At 45.8% G+C, this 23,792-nt stretch overlaps 1 protein-coding gene across 2 annotated transcripts in view; it reads right to left on the reverse strand.

The window, feature by feature from the left end:
- Nucleotides 1-20,854: 20,854 nt before the first annotated feature.
- Nucleotides 20,855-23,792, reverse strand: part of PTP4A2 (protein tyrosine phosphatase 4A2) — an 81,122-nt gene continuing 78,184 nt past the window's right edge. For both annotated transcript variants that reach the window (XM_063954238.1, XM_063954239.1), the window contains exons 5-6: nt 23,362-23,436; nt 20,855-22,701 (exon numbers count right to left, since the gene is read on the reverse strand). In XM_063954238.1, coding sequence (XP_063810308.1) covers nt 22,593-22,701; nt 23,362-23,436 — 184 coding nt within the window. In that variant the 3' untranslated portion in view covers nt 20,855-22,592. The remainder of the gene's footprint in view (nt 22,702-23,361; nt 23,437-23,792) is intronic.

Below are 23,792 nucleotides of genomic sequence, written 5' to 3' on the forward strand. Positions count from 1 at the left end.
GCCGCCCAGGAAGAGCCCACTAATCTATTAGAGTGGGCCTTTAGAGACTTAGGAACAGATAAGGCTGCCGACACATAGGCCTGTTGGATAGTAAGCCGAATCCAACAAGCAATGGACTGCTTTGAAGCAGGTCAACCCTTTTTCTGCGCATCATTGAGTACGAACAAGGAAACTGTTTTTCTAACCCGAGCTGTGAGCTTGACATAGATCTTCAAGGCACGCAGAGCATCCAAAGCCTCCGGAGGAGCAGAAGCATCAGAACTGGACGGAACCACAATAGGTTGATTCAGATGAAACGCGGAGACAACCTTCCGCAGAAACTGCATTCTAGTCCGGAGCTCCGCTCTGTACGAACCAAGTATGGACTTTTACACGATAAGGCCCCCAATTCACAGACACATCTAGCAGAAGCCAGGGCCAGTAACATCACCATCTTCCACGTGAGGTACTTGTCTTATACCATCATCAGAGGTTCAAACCAGGAGGACTGCAGAAATCGTAATACCACATCCAAATCCCAAGGTGCCACAAATGGAGGTTGGATGTGAAGCACCCCTTGCAAGAAGGTCTGAACTTCAGGCAGTACACCCAACTTTTATTAGAAGAAGATTGAAAGAGCTGAAATCTGAACCTTAAGGGATCCCAGACATTGCCTTGATCCACTCCATCCTGCAGGAAACAAAGAGATCTTCCCAAGTGAAATTCGGCAGATGGATATGTGCGTTCCTCGCACCTGGAGACATATCTCCGCCAGATATTATGATAGTGTTTTGACGTCACAGGTTTCCTGGCTTGCACCATAGGATGTTCCGCTCAACTTCCATGCTGTCAAAACAAAGCCACCGTTAGTCCGGGTAGACGAACGGTCCTTGTTGAAGATCTCTTCTGAGTGGCCAAGGGTCTTCAATGGACCAGAAGATCCACGTACCACGCTTTCCATGGCCAATCCAGGGCAAGCAGAATTGCTTGTACTCCTTGATGCCAGATCCTCTTGAGCACCTTTGGATCAACGGAAATCGGAGGAAATATGTAGACCAGCTGGTAAGGTCAGGGTGACGTCAGTGCATCCACTGCGCACGCCTGAGGGTCTCTGGTTCGTGAGCAATAGCACCAAAGTTTCTTGTTGAGGTGAGACGCCATCATGTTGACCTGGGGAATGAAGACTGCAGACAGTGCTATCGCATTTCTTTCCGCCCAGAGGAGTATTCTTGATACTTCTCACATGCAGGCCCTGGTTTTTGTCCCTCCTTGTCAATTGATGTATGCCACAGCCGTGGCGTTGTCCGACTGTACCTGGGTTGCCTGATCCCGGAGCAGAAGGGAGGCCTGAATCAGAGCATTGTAGATAGCCCAAAGTTCCAGGATGTTGATTGGAAGTAGGGCCTCTTGGGCAGACCACCTGCCCTGGAACTGCACCCCTTGGGCGACAGCCCCCACATCCTCTCAGACTCTCGTCCGTAATTCTGAATCCCGAAGCGTCGAACTTCCCAGAGATTGGAAGACTGCAGCCACCACAGGAGTGAAATCCTGGCCTGGGGTGACAGTTAAATCATCCGGTGCATCTGAAGATGGGAACCGGACCACTTGTTCAGGATGTCCAGTTGAAAGGGTCTGGCATGGAACCTTCCATACTGAATGGCTTTGTACAAGGCTACCATCTTCCCCAACAACCTTATGTAAATATGAATGGAAACTCGAGTCGGTCGGAGAACCATTTCCTGGAGAGTTCTCACTTTGTCCTCTGGGAGGAACACTTTCTGCGCTACAGTATCCAGTAGCATTCCCAGAAACAGGAGTCACTGAGATGGCTCCAGGTGGGACTTCTGTAGATTGATGATCCACCCGTGGTGTGACAGAAGGTGGACAGTGCGATCTATATGGATCAGTAGGAGTTCCCTGGGACTCACTTTTATCAGGAGATCATCCAGGTAAGGGACCACGTTGACCCCCTGGACCCTGAGCTGGAACATAATTTCTTCCATCACATTCGTGAACACCCTCGGAGCTGTAGACAGGCCAAAGGGTAACACCTGGAACTGGTAATGATCGTTCAGCAGGGTGAACCTCAGATAGGCCTGATGAGGCCAAATGGGTAGATATCCAGGGATACCAGGAATTCCTGATGTTCCAGGCCTGCGATCACCACTCTCAAAGATTCCATCTTGAATTTGGAATCCTTCAGGTAGGGATTCAAGGACTTCAGATTCAAAATTGGCCTCACAGACCCGTCTAGTTTTGGCACACTGTTGCCGGGGTACTGGAACAATGACTTGGGACTGGACCAACTTTGTGATAGCCTGTAGTAGTGTAACATACATATTTTCCAAAGCTGGTAAGCTGGATTTGAAAAATCTTTGGGGAGGAGCACCGTCAAACTCCAGCTTATATCCCTGAGAAACAAGGTCCCTTACCCAGGCGTCCTGGCAGGAACTTTCCCAGATGTGGCTGAAGTGACATAGTCGGGCTCCCACCTAGAGATCCTCCCAGGGTGGGCGGGCACCATCATGCTGAGGTTTTTGCAGAAGTTGAACTGGTGCTCTGTTCTTGAGAGCTGGTTTCTTAGGTTTACCCCTGGTGCCTCTAGCTGCATTTGATGCACCTCTGGCCCTAGATCGAAATCTGGTGGACCGAAAGGACTGAGTAGACGGTCCCGTGTAGGTACGTCTAGCAGGCGGAGCCCCCGAGGGAAGAAACGCGGATTTCCCAGCAGTAACTTTGGAGATCCATGTGTCCAATTCACCTCCGAAGAGCCATTCACCTGTAAAGGGAAGAGATTCCACATTGCATTTGGAGTCAGCGTCTGCAATCCAATGACGCAACCATATGCGTCAATGCTGGGTAATGCAAATTGAAACATTATTGCATAGTATGTGATTTTGAAGTACTTTTTTAAGTTTTGAATGATATAGACCCAGTTTAATCTTTGTGGAATGCCTGGTTGTTGTTTTTAAGGTAATTTATTGCCTAGCATTTGAGGGGGTGGGGTGTGGTTACAGATTTCAATTATTGGTTTCACTTGTAATAGTCTTCTACTTAAGTCCAATGGTGTAGGCTGTGCAAAGCCGTTTGGCTGTGCATTTATTGATCTAAGCGTGCATTTTTATCAAAGCGTGATAAAATTGACACATAACAGCAGCGTTCAATCAGCGTTCAATCAAAGTGAAAAAGAAGGAAAACAGAAGCACACCAATCAAACAAAACAAAGAAAACTGAAGAACTAATAACAAATGTGAGTCACTTACTCCTCAGATCACTCACCTCCTGATTGTTGCATCTGATTAAATAGCACGGAACAACCTTACTTGGACATTTCAAAAACCGCCCATTTCACCTACAAATGCTTTTATCTGTATTATTGTAATTTTGTTTTTTAAGCACAGCTGCACCAATGCAATTTTACCTGCAAACACTTAAAAATTCTAACATAATTACCATTGCTTCTTAAACCTCTTACAATCCTTTCATTTCTTACACTCCAAATACATTTCTGCACCCACTTTATCTACGCTTTTGACTCATTTCATACTAAATCTACACCCCTTGAGCCTACACTGCTTTTCTCACCTGCATTTCTGCAATTCTTCTGCTCGGATTCCCTTACAGTCTCCTCTCCTACTTCCACTTTCCCTCAACCTATTTACCTACTTAACACTATGTCAAGGCTTTCTTATACTCCCCACATCACTCAGTGTCTACCTAATAATGTATCTTTATCCTTCCCCCCTAGTCTCCTACACCTCCTCCTCTCTCCCCTCCTCTGTCTCCCCTCCATCCCTCTGTTTCCTTCCCCCACCTTTCCTGTTACCCCACTTTCATTCACCTCTGCCCCATGGTCCTGCTACCCCACAACTCAGCCCTGCTCCCTTCCCTGTCACCTCCCCACACCCCCATCCACATCACACTGACCTCCCTCCCTGCCCACCTCCTGCAGTTTCCCCTCCTAGCTCAGGCACCCGTACCATCACTACTCTCTCATCATCCCTGCCCTCAAAGTTAATCCCACCTCATCGCTACAGCAACCCTGAAAATCTCATTCACATCTCTCCCACAAACTCATACCCCCTATCCTGTGCCCTCTGGAATGCCAGATCTGTTTGTAACAAACTGGTCCCCACTCATGACCTTTTCATTTCCAACTCCCTACACCTACTAGCCATTACTGAAACTTGGATTGCGCCCTCTGACACTACTTCTGCTGCTGCTCTCTCTCTGCTGGGGGCCTCACATTCACCCCCCCCCCCCCGACCTGGGGGTCGCCGTGGGGGTGGTGTTGGGGTCCTTTTACCTTCTAGTTACTCCTACCAACTCTTACCACCAGAACCATCCCTTATATTCTCTACATTTGAGGTCCACGCCATACGCCTCTTCCAACCAGTCCATCTTAGAGTAGCTGTCATTTACCGCCCCCCTGGCACTGATTCCAAATTCATCGACAACTTTGCTTCCTGGCTTCCTCACTTCTGACATTCCCACCATTATCCTAGGTGATTTCAACATCCCTATTGACATCCCCACACAATCCCCTGCCTCAAAACTCCTTAACCTCACCTCTTCACTTGGTCTCTCCCAGTGGACCTCCTCACCCTCCCATGTGAATGGGAGCTCACTGGATCTGGTCTTCACTCACCGCTGTGATATTTCTGATTTTTCCAACTCCCCATTTCCCCTCTCTGACCACCACCTGCTCTCCTTTAACCTATCTCTCTCGACTTCCCCATCTCTACCTCCTAAGGCTACCATCACTAAGCGTAACATTGAAGCTATTGACACCACATTCCTTTCCTCCCTGTTTGACTCACTTCTCTCTCCTATTCTCTCTCTCATGCCCTGAACAAGCCACTTCCACATACAATGCTTCCCTTACTTCTGCTCTTGACTCTGTTGCTCCACCAACCACTATTCACCCTCGCAAATTAACACCTCAACCCTGGCACACCAAATGCACCAGATATCTGCAAAAATGCTCACGTACTGCTGAGCGACACTGGAGGAAATCACGCTCTAAGGCAGACTTCCTCCATTTCAAACTTATGCTCTCATCCTTCAGTGCTGCCCTTTCTCTTGCTAAACAGTCATACTTCAAGAACCTCATCTCCTCGCAGTCTTCCAACCCCCGGCGCCTCTTTGCCACTCTCAACTCACTCCTCTGCCCACCTCCACCTCGTCTCCCTTCCTCACTCTCTGCTCTTGACTTTGCCACTTACTTCACATCCAAAATTGACTCCATACGTCAGGACATCACATCACACCAGACCATCAGTAACCTGCCTTCTCCCATCCCTTACCAACTATCCCCATCCCTCGCACCAACTCTGTCATCTTTCTCCCATGCATCTGGAGAGGAAGTCATGGCCCTCATTCGTTCCTGTCCCCTCACCACCTCCCCACTTGACCCTATCCCCTCCCGCCTCCTCTGCTACCTCTCTTCTTCTGCTTGTTCCCATCTTTCCCACCTTCTCAATCTCTCCCTCTCATCAGGCACTGTCCCCTCTGCCTTCAAGCACGCACTCATCTCTCCCATTCTTAAAAAACCTACCCTTGATCCAAACACTCTCTCCAACTACCGACCAATCTCTCTCCTCCCTTTTGCCTCCAAACTCCTTGAGCGTATTGTCTACAACCGCCTTACATCCTTTCTTTCCTCACACTCACTGCTTGACCCATTCCAGTCTGGCTTCCGTCCTCTCCACTCCACTGAAACTGCCCTTACAAAAGTATGCAATGACCTCCATGCTGCTAAATCTAAGGGACACTACTCTCTACTTATTCTACTTGATCTCTCTGCTGCTTTTGACACTGTGGACCATCCTCTCCTACTGCAAATCCTTCACTCCATTGGTCTGCGTGACACTGCCCTCTCTTGGTTGTCATCCTACCTTTCTGACCGTTCATTCTCTGTCTCCTCTCATGACTCCACCTCCCCCTCACTTCCACTAACTGTAGGGGTACCCCAAGGTTCTGTCCTTGGTCCTCTTCTCTTCTCTCTCTATACGTCCTCACTAGGTAAGCTCATTAGTTCTTTTGGTTTCCAATATCATCTCTATGCTGATGACACTCAAATCTATCTTTCCTCTCCAGACCTCTCCCCTGCTCTCCTCACTCGTATCTCCAACTGTCTCTCTGCTATCTCTTCCTGGATGTCCCAGCTCTTTCTTAAACGTAACATGTCTAAGACCGAGCTGATCATCTTCCCTCCCTCCCGGATAACCTCACCTCCTACAATCTCATTATCTATTGATGGCACTACTATCTCCTCTACCCCCCAAGTGCGCTGTCTTGGAGTAATCCTTGACTTCTCCCTCTCCTTCAAACCACACATTCAGCACCTCTCACAAACCTGCCGTTTTCATCTAAAAAATATTTCCAGGATCAGACCCTTTCTGACCCAGGATGCTACTAAGACTCTTATCCACTCACTGGTCATCTCCAGACTGGACTACTGTAATCTCCTCCTGACTGGCATTCCTGACAAATACCTCTCTCCACTCCAATCTATCCTCAATGCTGCTGCCCGGCTCATTTTCTTCACCAAACGCACTACGTCCACCTCTCCTCTCTTACTAGACCTTCACTGGCTCCCCTTCCCTTTCAGAATCCATTTCAAGCTTCTCACACTTGCTTACAAAGCCCTCACCCACTCCTCTCCCATCTCTGATCTTATCTCGCTTTACACTCCCACCCGTCCTCTTCTCTCTGCTAATGCTCGCCGACTCTCCTGCCTACGGATTACTTCCTCCCACTCCTACCTCCAAGATTTTTCACGTGCTGCACCACTTCTCTGGAATTCCCTACCTCTCCCCCTCAGACTCTCCACCTCTCTACAAAACTTCAAACGGGCTCTCAAGACCCACTTCTTCACCAAACCCAGCCAAATCTCATCCTAAACCTGTTCCACGCTCTCTATGTACCCCATCTGTCTCACCCCTGTCTGTCTACCCCTCCCCTTTAGAATGTAAGCTCTCACAAGCAGGGCCCTCTTCCCTCATGTGCTTACCCTTTTCTTACTTTAATAATCTTCAGCTGCACCAAATCCAGCAGTCTTCTGCCACGTGATACTTATTCCAGTGTCATCTGCTGATGTAGCTATGTTTATTTACCCTGTACTTGTCCTATATTGTCGTCAACTGTAAGTTGCTGTTTTCCTGTTTAATTATGTACTCTGTAATTGGGCGCTGCGGAACCCTTGTGGCGCCTTATAAATAAAGGATAATAATAATAATATGGCTCTGCATGCTGACACAGCCATAGCAGTGGTCCTAGCATTAATATTGCCAATCTCTTTTTAGGAGTGACAGAGAACTCTTGCCGTGTCCTGAATGTGTTTTAGGAAAGTCACCTTAGTAACAAGGGTCATGTCACCCGAGAGATCCTCCTGAATTTGAGTAGCCCAAGAGTGAATTGCATGTGTCATGCAGCAACCTGCAGTGACCGGTCTTTGAGATACACCTGCAGCAATGTAGACAGATTTCATTGTGGTCTCAATCTTTCTATCCCCCTGGTCCTTTACGCGAAAGGAGTCTTGAGTCGAGAGGCGAGAAACTGAGACCATCTACAGCCGGACATTCTTCCCAGAACTTTGTGCCCTCAGGGGCAAAGGGGAATGTATGCAAAAACTGTTCGGACTCCTGATATTTCTTATCTGGATTTTTTTCAGGCTAGCTTAAATAAATCATCTAATTCTTTAGAATCAGGAAATGTGACAGTTTGTCTTGAGGGAGAAAAAATTACTGCCGATTTGCAGCGTCCTCTAGGGGGAGCTTTAGCACATTCCTTATAGCTGAAATGAGGGGTTCAATACCCTGTGTAGGAGTGGAATCCCCCACCTATGGGACCCACATCGTCCCCCAGGGAACATCAGCCCTGGCATCTAGATCTGCCACTGCTTGTTGCAGTTCTTGTTACAACACAGACAGTTACAATGCAATCCTGCCCTACTGTTTGTGCCGGGGCGGATTGGGAACAAAAAGCGGCCCTGGAAAATAATTGTACTAGTGGCCCCACTTGGGCAGCACCAGAGGTGTAAGGTCTAGCCATGGGCCATGGCAGCAGCACCCTCCCCCCAAGACTTTCCAGATAGTGGGCATGTCCAGCATCAAGGGGGAAGTTAAAAGGAAATAAAATTAAATATTATGAGCACATTAGATGATACACCTTTAGAATTTAGGAAACTATATAATTCTTTAGAAAGATATATTTTCTTGCTTATTACACCAACCGTATCCCAATAACTATTCACTCAATCTTATATGTCAGCCAAGCAGGCAGACAGAGCATACACTAGATCATCTGCAATCACAGGCTAAGTGGCAAAGTCATTTTCATATATGCAAATTGTTTGGCATCTTATTCATTATGTCTATAAATAGGACCACATGTCCTCAAACAAAACAGGCCCCACAGGTGCGTCGGCCCACCGAGAATCTTCCCTGTAGACCTTATGGCCAATCCGCCTCTGTGTATGTGAGAGGAGACACAGATGAAGAGAAGGCACTAGCACACCCACGCCAGAGAGCCTCAGTGAGGCGGTCAGCGTTTAGTTCAGTGAAACACTGTTTTAAAACCCAAGTTTCTTTAGGAATGTGTAATGTGCACAATTTAAGCGGCTCTCCCCAAAGCTACACCCTGTACCAGTGATCCAGCGTGTGTCAGCGTCTGGAGGAGCTGTGTGAGGCTGCTGCTGTATCTGTAAAGAAAGGCACCAAAATGCCGCTGAGTCCGCTCTGATGTAGCCCCGCCCCCCTTAATGGCGCCGGAGCTACTGAAGATTTTATACTGGCAATGTCTCCAAACATGCTTAAAACTTCACATAAATGCTCAGTTAAGCCCACCGGTAGCCAGTTTACACAGTGGCAATAGCGGATACCCCCTAGGAGGGACTCGTATGTCTCACCTGTGTGATAGCCGCACCTGGAACTGGGGGACCCCCCTAGCGGGGCCCGCGGCGTGTAACCACCACTTATGTTCACCTTAAGGCATCTGTTAGGGGTGTGCTGTGCAGTGCCCCGCTGAACAAATAACCCCTCAGGACGGTGGTCCTCCAGCGGGAAAGCGGCTCTGCACCCCGTGAGGCCAGTGACCATACCCCCCCTAACTCCCACGGCGCAGGTGTTCTGTTGCCCAAACAGCATACCGAAAAAAACCGTAAGTTTAAAAGAAATTGAAGAAAAACTCTGGAGCTAGCAGAGTGTGCATCTTCTCCTGAGGGCACTTTTTTCTAAACTGCCTGTGGTAGGGGGCATAGAGGGGAGGAGCCAGCGCACCCAGTGTAAGAAATTTAAAGTGCACTGGATCCTTTGGACTTCGTCTATACCCCATCGTACTGTCCCCAATATCCCTTATGGATGCTAGAGAAAATGGGTTTCTATTTGCTATCAACTGCAAAAATTATTCAGTTTCTCAGTAGGGATCAGTACGAAATCCCGCTGGACGGGATCGCAGCGGTCAGAATACAGACACTGGGATCCCGACTCGCACAATCCCTGCGGGCACACTAATTTATTTTCCATCTATGGGTTTCGTGGACACCCACAGAAGGAGAATATGTCGGGATTGTGCCGGTCAGGATCCCGGTGTCTGTATTTCGACCACCGGGATTCCGTCCGGCGGGATCTTGACCGCATCCCTCTCAGTATGGTTTTCAGGGTACAATACTATAATTTTTTCTCTATGTAGCAGACTTACAATATAGCCAGGGTAATTTGTAATGGGATCCAGTCTTCCATTTTTCCCATCACCAATGGCACAAGACAGGGATGTTCCAAGCATATACAGATAGTCGAATCTTTAGCCACTACAATTTGGGCCCTTCCTACAATTCCAGGCATTACAGTCAGTCCCTCCATACACAATGTATTATCACAGATAATATCCTATTTGTACAACAACAGATATTGAATACACCTTTAGGCACTACCACTTTCTATATGATCACGTAATGTTCTTAATAAATAGTCCCAAATAGGATCACTTGTTCCACTTGAAATGTTCCTCCTTCTAGAAGTTCGTTCCTCTTCGAGTTCACAATTTTCTTATGTGAAGATGTGATTCATAAAAAGAAAGAATGACGTATATGGTGTAGTAGATTTAAGCAAAAAATTGAATTTATTCAATAGTAAAATACATAAAATCTATTTTCATCCAATTAAAAGTGACAACTCCACTCTCTGATAAAATTGGAACCGTACCGTGTCAAGCTCCCAGCATGGAGCAATGAAGAAAGTATAATTGGAAGGTTCCGGAATTCCTCCCTCCTCCCTTCACGCAATCTGCTGACCACTGGACCTGGCAAGGTTCCCCTCTGGTTCGTAGTACAGGTAAAGGATCACTGGATGCCGCCAACGCGTTTCGAGTCCTTATTAACTCTTCCTCAGGGCAGAGTTAATAAGAACTCGAAACGCGTTGGCTGCATCCAGTGATCCTTTACCTGTACTACGAACCAGAGGGGAACCTTGCCAGGTCCAGTGGTCAGCAGATTGCGTGAAGGGAGGAGGGAGGAATTCCGGAACCTTCCAATTATACTTTCTTCATTGCTCCATGCTGGGAGCTTGACACGGTACGGTTCCAATTTTATCAGAGAGTGGAGTTGTCACTTTTAATTGGATGAAAATAGTTTTTATGTATTTTACTATTGAATAAATTAAATTTTTTGCTTAAATCTACTACACCAGGCCTGGCCAACCTGTGGCTCTCCAGATGTTGTGAAACTACACATCCCAGCATGCCGTGCCAGTTTTAGCATTCCCTAATAGCAAAACTGTGGCAAAGCATGATGGGACATGCGGTTTTACAACAGCTGGAGAGCCACAGGTTGGCCAGGCCTGTACTACACCATATACGTCATTCTTTCTTTTTATGAATCACATCTTCACATAAGAAAATTGTGAACTCGAAGAGGAACGAACTTCTAGAAGGAGGAACATTTCAAGTTGAACAAGTGATCCTATTTGGGACTATTGATTAAGAACATTACGTGATCATATAGAAAGTGGTAGCGCCTAAAGGTGTATTCAATATCTGTTGTTGTATATTAGTCTTTCCGGTGATTGGGAGTCACCAGAATATATCTTGGGCTGCTTTGTTTCCACCAAGCGCTATTTTCTATTCCACTCATATATTTTCAATATCCTATTTGTAACCAGTCCTGGGTTCTTATTGCACGTCCTACCCAGGCTGTTAAGAGATCTGCAGCATATATTTTTTTTTTATAGACTGAACACTTCCAAAGCTGTATGCTTAGTCTTTAATCTTTCTGATGCTTCTTAAGCTCCATGATCCATTTAGTTAGAAGGCTATTATAAACTTGGGTATTTCTATTCCAAATAAACTTACAAGTTATGCTGAAGTACATATTGACCCTACTGTATGTTAAATCATATCACTAACCTTCTTTGGTGTTGGACTTTGAGGTCTCATGGCTATCCTGATTAGCAGCATTCAAAAACGAGATTTATGGGAAGAACTTACAGTTGTTAAATCTCTTTCTGAGAGGTACACTGGGCTCCACAGGGAATGACATTGGGGTGTAGAGTAGGATCTTGATCCGAGGCACCAACAGGCTCAAAGCTTTGACCTCCTTCCCAGAATGCATAGCGCTGCCTCCTCTATAACCCCACCTCCGTGCACAGGAGCTCAGTTTTGGTTAACCAGTCCAATGCCGTAACAGGCCAAAGAGACGACAACTGTTAGTAGCCACATACACCACATTCTCACGACAGGAGAAAGTGTCAGCGGCTAATGACATACAAACCCAAAGAAGCTAAGTGCGTCAGGGTAGGCACCCTGTGGAGCCCAGTGTACCTCGCAGAAAGAGATTTAACAACGGTAAGTTCTTACCATAAATCTCTTTTTCTGCTGCGGGGTACACTGGCCTCCACAGGGAATGACATTGGGGATGTCCTAAAGCAGTTCCTTATGGGAGGGGACGCACTGTAGCGGGCACAAGAACATGGCATCCAAAGGAAGGATCCTGGGAGGCGGAAGTATCGAAAGTATCGAACCTTATGAACGTGTTCACTGAGGACCACAGAGCCGCCTTGCACAATTGTTCAAGGGTCGCACCATGGCGTGCCGCCTAAGAAGGTCCAACCGATCGAGTAGATTGGGCCTTTATAGTAGCAGGAGATGGAAGGCCAGCCTGTACATAAGCATGTGCAATCACCATTCTAATCCATCTGGCCAGAGTCTGCTTGTGAGCAGGCCAGCCATGTTTGTGAAAACCAAACAGAACAAAGAGAATCAGACTTCCTGATGGAGGCAGTTCTCTTCACGTAGATATGGAGAGCCCATACCACATCCAAAGACCTCTCTTTGGAAGACAAGTCAGGAGAGGCAAAGGCCGGAACCACGATCTCCTGATTAAGATGGAAAGAAGACACCACCTTCGGTAAAATACCTGGGACGTGTTCTAAGAACCGCCCGATCACGGTGAAAAATCAGATAAGGTGACCTGCAAGACAAGGCACCCAAATCAGACACCCATCTAGCAGAGGCAATATAGCCAGCAGAAACAATACCTTAAGAGAAAGCCACTTAAGGTCTGCAGATTCAAGAGGCTCAAACGGAGACCCTTGCAACGCCTCCAGAACCACTGATAATGTCAATTTTATATTACAACATAAAGCTATACTTTAAACACACCGTAAATACACTTTAAACCTTTAGCCGCTGCGGCCGCTATACTTAATACACACGCTACGTACTTTATACACTGTTTGCGTACGGAGTCCCGTATCACTGTACGGACTTAGCGTACAAACGTCGCGCTGGGGGTACAAAGTACACACAGCGCGCACACACCCAGAGATTCACTTTAAACCTTATACAGCAATGCGATGCGTTACTAATACACTCTTAAACCTTAGCAGGAAAAGGAAGACAACACCGATTTGTAGTTAATCACTGGGTTCCGACACCACAGAGTAATATTTCTGAAAGGGGGTTAACAATACAAATTATGCACTACAATACAACAGAGTAAATGGCTACAGTCAATGTACATACGTGAGTATATTCGCGTGCGCCTCCCGGTCCGGTCCTCCGCTATCAGGTTGATAACGTTGAGAGTCTTGTGTCAGGCTGGGCTGCAGCAGGCTTTATTTATACAAGTCTTCCAAAAGCAATACAATGGATACTGTAATCCCGTTGTCCATTTGACACAGGAATGCACTTTAACAGTACAGGAGAGGTCATAGGTTGATTTGAAAAGGTAGGCGATGTCTTTCCCAACTGCTCTTATGGGTGGTCTCCTCTGGATTCCCGCCGCATACATAATATACAGTAAATACAGTTTATATCTATATTCTGCACCTAACTATCCGCAGGAACATGCGATCTTCCGCAAACCAACACCGGAATGTTACCCTTAAAATACCCTACAGCAGGATACCAAACACCACCTTATAACCTTAGTCTGTCTCCTCTTATCCTGTAAAGGTGAATCCCCTTGTTCTGGAATCATTTAAACTGTTGATACTTTCTGATGTGGAGCAGGGGGACTATGTGTACAAAGTGCAGTATTTGGATTAAATATGTAATGTTTTGATAGCTCTCCATGCGTTCACAAACTCTGCCGTAAATACCAATACCACGCGCAGGACCGCGGGAGCGACCGTACGCAAATTGCAGATATGTGCATGCACGGCAGAAAAAGTGCACGCGCAGTGGGCATGTGTGTGCAGTTTATACGTGCTGTGTGTTCTTCAATATTTTTCGACTTTGACACCACAGACATTTCCCAAGGAGCCTAAGGCGGGACATAAAGAGGTTGAATCCGCAACACACCCTGAGTGAACGTATGCACATCAGGTAAGGTCGCAATTTCTCTGGAACCAAACCGGCAAGGCAGAAATACGAACCTTGATGGAGGCCAGACGAAGGCCCAAGTCCAGGCCCTATTGTAGAAAGGCCAAAAGTTTGGCCGTACTAAACTTGTAAGCGTCATAATTGTTTGATGCGCACCAAGCAAAGTAAGAAATCCAGACCTTATGGTAAATCCGAGCAGAAGCCGGTTTCCGGGCCTTCAACATGGTTTGAATGACCGCCTCAGAAAATCCTTTGGCCCTCAAGACGAAAGCTTCAAGTGCCACGCCGTCAAAGCCAATCGGGCTTAATCCTGATATACACAGTGGCCCTGAACGAGGAGATCTGGGCGCTGCGGAAGTAGAAGAGGATGCTCTATTGAGAGACCCTGATGGTCTGAGAACCAATGCCGTCTGGGCCACGCTGGAGCGGTCAGAAGTAGGATTCTGATTGCTTGAACTTCCTTATTACTCTGGGCAGAAGTGACACCGGAGGGAACACGTATGGCAGCCAAAAGTTCCATGGAATTGCCAGTGCGTCCACGAACGCTGCTTGAGGATCCCTTGTCCTTGCTCCAAAGACCGGAACCTTGTGATTGTGTCAAGATGCCATCAGGTCCACATCTGGAAGGCCCCACTTGTCCACGAGGAGTTGAAACACTTCTGGATGGAGGCTCCACTCTCCAGCGTGTACGTCCTGACGACTGAGAAAGTCCGCTTCCCAGTTTAGGACCCCCGGAATGAACACTGCCGATATGGCTGGCAGATGGCGTTTCGCCCACTTAAGAATCCGTGATACTTCCCTCAATGCCATGCGGCTTTGAGCGCCGCCTTGATGATTGATGTACGCCACCGTGGTGGCGTTGTCCAACTGTACTTGAACAGGTCTGTTCTGCATTAAATGCTGGGCCAGGTTCAATGAGTTGAACACCACCCGCAATTCCAGAATGTTTATCGGGAGGAGAGACTCCTCCTTGGTCCACCGACCCTGAAGAGAGTGTTGCTCCAACACCACATCCCAACCTCTCAGACTGGCATCCGTCGTCAGCAGGACCCAGTTGGAGATCCAGAAGGGACGTGACCCCTGCTCAATCGTTGGTCCTGAAGCTACCAGCTCAGTGACAGACGGACCTCCGGAGACAAGGAGATCATTTGAGACCTGATCCGGTGAGGCAGGCCGTCCCACTTGGCAAGAATCAGCTTCTGCAGAGGGCGGGAATGGAATTGAGCGTACTCCACCATGTCGAAAGCCAACACCAAGAGACCTAGCACTTGCATTGCCGAATGTATCGACACTTGCGAACGAGATAGGAAGCAACGAATCCTGTCCTGAAGCTTCAGGACTTTCTCCTGAGACAAGAACAACCGCTGGTTGTGAGTGTCCAACAATGCCCCAAGGTGCACCATGCTCTGAGCAGGGACCAGGGAAGATTTCTTCCAGTTGATGAGCCACCCGTGGGCTTGCAGAAACTGGATAGTCAGATCCAGATGGCGTAGGAGAATTTCTGGGGAATTTGCCAAGATCAACAAGTTGTCCAGGTACGGTAGGATCCTGACCTCTTGACGGCGGAGTACAGCAGTCATTACCGCCATGACCTTGGTGAAGACTCGCGGAGCCGTGGTCAAACCAAAAGGTAACGCCTGAAATTGGTAATGGAGGTTGCCAACCCCAAACCTCAGGTACTGCTGATGCGACCATATAATCCCCAGGTTCCAAGGCCAGAACAATAGAGCGAAGAGTTTCCATATGAAACTTGGAGACCCTCACAAATTTGTTCAATGACTTGAGGATGAGAATGGGCCGGGATGACCCATTCTGTTTTGGGTCTAGGAACAGCGGTGAATAGTACCCCTTGCCTCTCTGAGCCAGAGGCACCTGTACTACCACTCCTGTGTCCAGGAGGGACTGTACCACCGAATGAAGAGAGTTTTTGCCTTCACCTGGTCTGAAGTGACATCTGTCAGGCAAAATCGATGAGGACGATTCTTGAAGGATACGGCGTAACCTCAAATGACGACTTCCCGTACCCAGGCATCAGAAGTAGTCCTCAACCATTCCTGGGTATACCCTAGAAGTCCGCCCCACACCCTGGGATCCCAAGAGGGAGACCCTCCCCGTCATGCGGCAGGCTTGTCAGTTTTGGCAGCAGGCTGACGGGCAGCCCAGGCCCGTTTGGGTCTGGGCTTATTGGGTTTGGAAGTGCGAACCTGCGGGATCGAAATGGAGTATTCTTATCCTTTGGCCCCGAAGGAGCAGCACTAGGTAGCTTCTGCTAAAATAGCATGTGTAAGCCAGCCACTATCTTGTTGAGGTCTTCTCCGAAAAGAATGTCTCCTTTAAAAGGGAGTACCTCCAGGGTTCTTTTAGAGTCCAGATCCACAGACCAGGACCGTAACCAGAGAATCCGGCGAGCCAAAATGGATGTAGTAGAAGCCTTGGCCGCCAGAATACTGGCATCAGAAGCCGCTTCCTTAATGTAATGAGAAGCTGTGATAATACAAGACAGACATTGTCTAGCATGATCAGAAGCGTTGGAAGGCAACTCCACCTCCAGCTCCTGAGCCCACACTTCAACAGCCTGGTGGGCCTATGCGCAGCACCAGTTAGGGTGTAAATTGCCTTTAAACAACCCTCCACCCGCTTATCCGTCGGTTCTTTCAGAGACGTGACGGTAGTTACCGGCAGAGCTGAGGATACCACCAGCCGCGCCACCTGCGAATCCACTGGCGGGAGTGTTTCCCAATTTTTACTTAGCTCCGCTGCGAGGGGGTAGCGAGTCAGCATCTTCTTGTGAGGCGTGAATTTCTTTCTTGGATTTTCCCAGGACTCCTGACGTATGTCAACTAAATGGTCAGACTGAGGTCAAACTTGTTTAACTACTTTCTGACGTTTAAACCTGTCCGTTTTCTTAGGGGCAGCATCAGGCTCCGGGACATCAGTAATTTGAATAATGGTCCTGATAGCTTCCAACAAGTCAGGAACATCCACCTGTGAAAGATTCCCCATCAGAAGCGTCGGGATCAGAATCTGTGGGGTCAATATAACGCCATCCTCATCAGACGAGGAGTCTGGGACATTGGTGTATTGTGAGGAAGTAATGGCCTGCTTAGAGGACCCCTTGCTCTTAAGCGGGTGAAGGTTAGACTGAGTAGTCAGTGATTGGTTCAATTGCTGTAACTGAGCAGACAGTTGATCTGCCCATGGGGGGTTAACCGCAGGGACCATAAGCGGTTGTACCGGCACAGGAGGTCCCATAGAAGGCGATAGTCTAGTTACCAGCATATTCAATAGCATGGAGAAGGTAAGGATCCCCCAGAACCTGAACCCTCAGCTGCTATGTTTTCCTCAAATGTGTCTGCAGCGTCACCACCACGTAATGTGGGATCAGCCCCAGCACCATTGCCCATTGTAGCTGACATATATACGAAAGCTCAATGCAAGGCTACACAGTACAATATCAGCAGCACAATACTGGACAAGAACCCCCTGTGCAGTGTATCCACACAAACAGGGAATTCAAGAGGTATATCGTGACTAAAAATCACAGAGAAAAATACACACTGAGTATATCCTGTGAATTACCTATATTAAATGATAAACCTGATGCACTTAGCCCCCTCAGGTTATAAAATATAGGGATAGCAATCTTAGTGAGATACACGAAATGGAGGTCACACAGCAGCTCTATGCACACACACATAGTCACATTGTACAATGCAGAAATTATGACATGCAATAAAACTGCACTGGACTAGCAATACAGAGTAGTACTATGTATAGCTATACACTCAATAGATAAAACAATGCACAGTAAAGACTGGATGTATATCACAGGGTACTTGTACTATATAACCCTGACTACATGCACTCTCTTAACTAACACTGTCAGCAGACATGTAGAATACTTAAGTGTCCTGTAAAATGCACAGCGCTGACATGCAGGCGGCTTTACAGGGGAGGATTTGCCCAAACAGTCCCAGGATCAGCTCAGCTTGTCCTAATGGCGCACAAACGCTGACAGAGAGGGAGAGAGATGCAGCTCCAGGGCGGGAACATTTACTCTAAATGGTGCCCTGGGGCTGGGGGAGGGGCTACAGGTCAAAGCCTTATCCCCCTGTTGGACTTCACCACTGAGTACTGTGGGCTGCAGCCCTTGAAGCCTTCATTTTTCTTAAAAGCTTCTTCTCAGGGCTGCTGTAGCAGCCCCCCTGTTGTATGCCTGCTTACTACATGGCATCAACTACAAAACAAAACAGCTCCTGTGCACGGAGGCAGGGTTATAGAGAAGGCGGCGCTATGCATTCTGGGAAGAAGGTCAAAGCTTTGAGCAGGTTGGTGCGTCGGATCAAGATATTACTCTACACCTGAATGTCATTCCCTGTGGAGCCCAGTGTACCCCGCAGCAGAAATTATTGTTTTGCCAAAACTTATATACCTTCTCCACAGTATTCAATACTCCATTCCTAAAGTTTTTTTTAACCCTGTGAATATAAATCTATTATATACTATGGGTTGGGTAAAATTCCCAGTGGTCAGAATCCTGACAGATGACTGTATTAACCACCTACATTTCCCCTCCTACAGCCAAAACCTAATCCCCTCTAATTACCTCCGGGATGCGTCAGGATCCCCACTGCCGAGGTTTTTACTGCATCCCAATCCTATATTTGTACAAAAAACCTGCTTGTTTGGCTTATGCTCACTTTACTAAGCCCAGACGTTCTTGTAGGGTGGGTTGGAAGTTCCTGCCTTGTTTGCTTACAATTCTGCATGTTTGATTTCCCAGATGGGGGATTGGGATCTTCCTCCTGGTTCAAAACAGTGGAATTTAGAACAGACATTATCATATGAATTTCACTTATTTACTTTGGACTCCCTCCCAGCGTGGACCTCTTCCCATAGATGCACCTAGGGCAATTGAAGATTCCCTTAAGACGTGGTATGCCATGATTCACAGCTCTCAATGCCTCACCCAACCGGCCAGTACACTTTGAGTGTATCATCACATTTCATTTTAGGCCTTGGGGTCACTTCTTGGGGGGTTCATATATGTTGCAGATATTATTGACATCTACTTTAGTTCCCGTCTCTCATTTACAGTCCCAATAGCATCTTTCCTGAATTGAACCCTACATACTACCGCATTAGGTTTAGGGTGACTAGTTTGGTTAAATTGTGTGGCCCCATTCGTCAGCTCGCCCCAAACATCTTAACTCAGCTCACTATAGGTAACATCATATATTATATTCCCATATATTGTAAGCTTGCGAGCAGGGCCCTCCTACCTCTATGACTGTTTGTTTTTACCCAGTTGTGTCTTCTAATTGTGTCCAGTGGTAAAGCGCAACAGAATTTGCTGCGCTATATAAGAAACTGTTAATAAATAAAGTAATATTAGCTTGTTGGTACTCCCCCACTGCCTAGGTGACTTTTTTTTTTTTTTTTTTAAATCAAGTATTCTTTTTTTTTTTTTATTTAACAATAACAAAACTTACATAAACAATCATCGTAAAACTCATAAGGACGAGAGAGAGAACATAAATTACATTCCATAAGCATGAGCAGCTCAAACCTTTAACACTCCAGTAGGCCTAATACAGCAGATCAAAGCTGAAGTATGAAGAACCACTTCCGGCACAGCATACTGATGGACAATAAATTAGTAGACCAATACAGCCAGAGTAATAAAAGAGGAGGAGAGTTGAAACTTATAATAAAATAACCCAAGCAGTGTCATTCCATCGGAAGGGAGTAAGGTGAACCTACCCCTACCCTCATAAAATAAACTCATGAAACAACTGTGTCACCATGATCCCCACCCAGTCTCGAGTGGCACCATTTGGCATGAAATGTATGCCTAGTCTTACAGGTTCTAAACATGTAATCAACATGCTTCTTGTGTCTAGCGACATCATTTACCAAGGCTCTCTGGATCAGGAGAAGTAGCTGCAAACCAAGTGTGAGCAATTATACCTTTGGCTAATGTGGTAAGGCACATAACATAGCGGTAAAGGACTGCAGAGCGAGTCTTCTCCAGATCAGGTGACATTTCTTTTGACAAATATAAATCCCAGCTTTTATGAGAATCAGATTTATGCATCACCTTCACTTCTCAACAGTGGGGTCACTTTATTTAAAAGGCTTAAACTCCAAATAATATCATCACCTTGAGCTCCAATACAGAGTTCTGCACCATCTATATTATGCACCAGCCCAGTGACAGTCCCAATTTTGTTGGCACAACTGTATGGAAGTGGGTGACATTTTTATCTCTTTTTGGGGGATTGTCCTAACATTTGTCCCCTGTGGGTTGTTTTTAACTTAATTTATAAAATGTGTTGACTATGCCTTTCATTTACAAGAATATCCTCTATAAATCAGATTCTTATATACTGGGACACATTTTCAAAGCTACTAAAACTGCTATTGTTCAAATTTGGAAGAACCCTTAACCTCTATGTATAAAGTTTTTTATAATAATAATAATTTTATTAATATAGTGTGCTTTCTCCAAAAGGACACAAAATTCAGAAACACAATGTCCCTACTGCCACCTCCTTGGCCCCCATGAAATGATTCAAATGGCACAAATTTAGCACTGACGGCGAAGGGGCAGATTTACAGATGAGGAATGATTCTTTCCAACTGTGGGGCAGATTTATTAAGCCTGGTGAAGTGATAAAGTGGAAGGTGATAATGCTCCAGCCAGTCAGCGCCTGTCATTTTTCAAACCCAGCCTGTGACATGGTAGTTATGAGCTGATTGGCTGGTGCGTTATCACCTTCCACTTTATCACTTCCCAAGGGTTAATAAATCTGCGCCTGGGTCAGCGTTGTGTTTTGTAACTTTCTACTCAAACTTGTGTGGTGTTTTACTGTTGCCTTTGTCTTTATTCTATTTGATTTGTGGACTACTATACCCTCACCGTTCAGCCCCCCCCCCCCCCCCTTTTTTTTGTACCTTCCATGTTGCCTACTACATTTATTCATTCTTGTTGTCATGTAATACCTCGATAAAATTGATACACAAAAACTAAAAAACACAGACCACAGAACACTGAATGTGTAAAATATTTTTATTTAACACGTTTCATGAGATCAGGGATATTTCTAGCACTTGTTGATATACAATTATATCACCTGTCTTGACACCTCTCAGTCACTACTTCCATATTTAAACAGCAGGAAACAGAGGGCTGGAAAAAAGAAATAACGTAATTGACTAAGCACTTTTTTTTTTTTTTGTGTGACCCCTGTATGTAATATTCTGTCAGAGTGGGAATATAAAAGGGATTTAGGCACAGAATTCCCACTGTCTGATGTACATGGGAGTAAAGTATTTAATTCTCAATGGGCAAAGTTGCTGTATAAAATCCAGCCAGATGGGCCTAAGTACACAAAGCTGTGTGATATTATAATCATTCCCTTGATCTTTTTTTTTGAGCAGCAATACAATATTTTCTTTCAAGTCCATTTCCAACAGTGAATATATACAGTATATATACTGCAACACTAAAATCATTTTCTTGCACATAAGATACAATCCTGAACTGGGGTTAGGCAGCAGAGACATCCTTGAATTATGCACTATTACGTGCAACTACCCTGTATTCACAGGCTGGGATTGTGTAATAGGACTGTGTTCCCTACCTTGGAATACAATGCATCTCTTCACAGCAGGTGCCATAATAATACATTGGAGTTTCAATAAAGTGAACCAACTTGTGCAAGTTTTACCTCCCGCTCTGCAATCAGAATGCCGCTCATCACCTATCTGTTGCCTACCATCAGGCTACACTTTGCAAGGCAGGTTAGAGAGAATACATTGTACACCATACAAAAAAAAAAAAAAAAGGATATCTAGACAAGTCTGAAATAGATAAGCGACGATAACAGTGCATATTGCACACAGAGCTGCCGGTCATGTTTGAAGTAGCAGCTTGAGTAGATGCAGTGCAAACTATGGCTGCAGTTTGAATTTCAAAATGCATCTGGGCTTTGGCATCAGCCTTGTGTTAATATATGGCATCTAAACTTGTGAAAATGTGTATATGACAAGAGGATATTAGACAATGTTAGGTGTTATTTGGACTGTTAGCTGCCATAGAAAAACAGTGTGCAAGGGATTTGGCTTAAGGCTGAGAGACCATGTTCAAAGCGTCATTAGAAACGGTGCTGGCACAGAGATGTGAAGAGCCCTGAGCACTACAGTTGTTCAATTCGTATAACCTACCCTGCATCCATTACTTTGGATTGCTTGCTGTAGATGACAGATACAATAACCTTTTTGGAACTGGGGGGGGGGGGGGGGGGGGGCACACACGCAACAAATGTATATCTCATCAGGAGGGTGTCAAAACAATTCACATTCATTTGGTCCAGTCAACATCCCCAGTACCCTCCTACTGTACTTGAATACAGATGTTACTGCATATTTAATACCTTCATTTTTCTTTAGGCTTCTCTATGTCTATAACAAACGTTGCTGCTCTGCGTAATAGTCAGTACTTGAGCTGGGATACATCTAGGCTATATCTGAGCTCCTTAATTTGCCTTACATGGTGATGTTCAATCTAAATTCCACATGGACATGTATTCTTTAAAATCAACAGGGAATGGGGCATGTGTAAAAATGCAATTTCCTTTTTTTTTTTTTGCCAACTGTGGAACTTCATGTAGTTTTGTGTCTGATGGGACAGAGGTGAGAAACCAGTCATCTGATGTAGGTTCATTTCATCTTGATCCATTCCGCTGGGTCACAAAGGCCTGGATTGAACCAGTGGGTTCCATTTCCTGTTATTGCATACAGCAATGACCATTGGCATCCTTGAATCGCAGACGCATTTTGGGCCTGTACTTCTCCAGGTACAGTAGCTGTTTGGAGTTAAACGCTCCTCTTCGTTTCCTAGAAGAAGAAAAACACAACTACTTGATGTACTGTATCTGTGCAAGGATTTACGTATGTTTGCATTTACGGCCAGATGTAATATATAATTGTAGGCCAACAACATCTCAAAGAACTTCAATAGCTGGAAAAATAAAAAATGATGCGCAAACAATAATAGTTACTAGGACCCAGATATTAAATAGAGGCTCTAAACTTTATCTTCATTTTTCCAATATCCAAATACATTTATTTTCAAAGTACCAGCATTATCTAGGCACTGGTGTATAAGTTGAATTAAAACAAAATGAGAACATATTTTAAAGGATGACACCAGCAGCAAGGCTACATGTACAGTAGCTTATGGTGCATGATTACTGCCTTTAGTATACACATACTAAGTTACTATATCCAGTACACCCTTAGGCAAGTGTATATATACACACACACACACACACACACACACACACACACACACACACCAAATAAAAACATGATAGGTTCCTGCATTTTTCCCCCATAAAGCTGTTTATTTCTTGTTGCAGCAAGCCATGTGAGGACGTCTGTTTAACAAGCGAGCTGTGCAGAGCCTTGTTTACCATGAACAGAGGTCTCAGGAGGTAATGTCAGATGAGAGATTGGGAGGGGGAAGAGAGAGGATCTGTTAATGAGCTCACTTACTGCCTGATAAACTGCACGGCGTCCTCATACTTCATCCCGCATTCAATCAGCGCAAGAGCAACCAGCACAGGGGCCCTGAAATAAAACAGTGAAGAGAGATTGGCCATGTGCGCATTTCCTAGACTGAATCCTTGGGAACAGACACCAGAAATGCATTATTAATTGGCTTACAACCAAAACCGTTTCAGGTCTATACTTATCCAGTGCTAGAGCGGCCTCCAACACAGGGCCAAGAAGTAACTAATTCTCTGCATTTAACCTACAGACAAACTAACACATCACAAATCACTTACCAGGTAAAGAAAATCAAAACAGTCTACGCAAAAAAGCTACAATATCAGTAATTCAAACACCATAGCAGCACAGTGAAGGGTTACATTTCATTGCATCCCTCAACTCAGGCCAGATGACATCATTTCTGCCAACAAGCT

This window comes from Pseudophryne corroboree, chromosome 2, assembly GCF_028390025.1.
Source record: "Pseudophryne corroboree isolate aPseCor3 chromosome 2, aPseCor3.hap2, whole genome shotgun sequence".
Lineage (NCBI taxonomy): Eukaryota > Metazoa > Chordata > Amphibia > Anura > Myobatrachidae > Pseudophryne > Pseudophryne corroboree.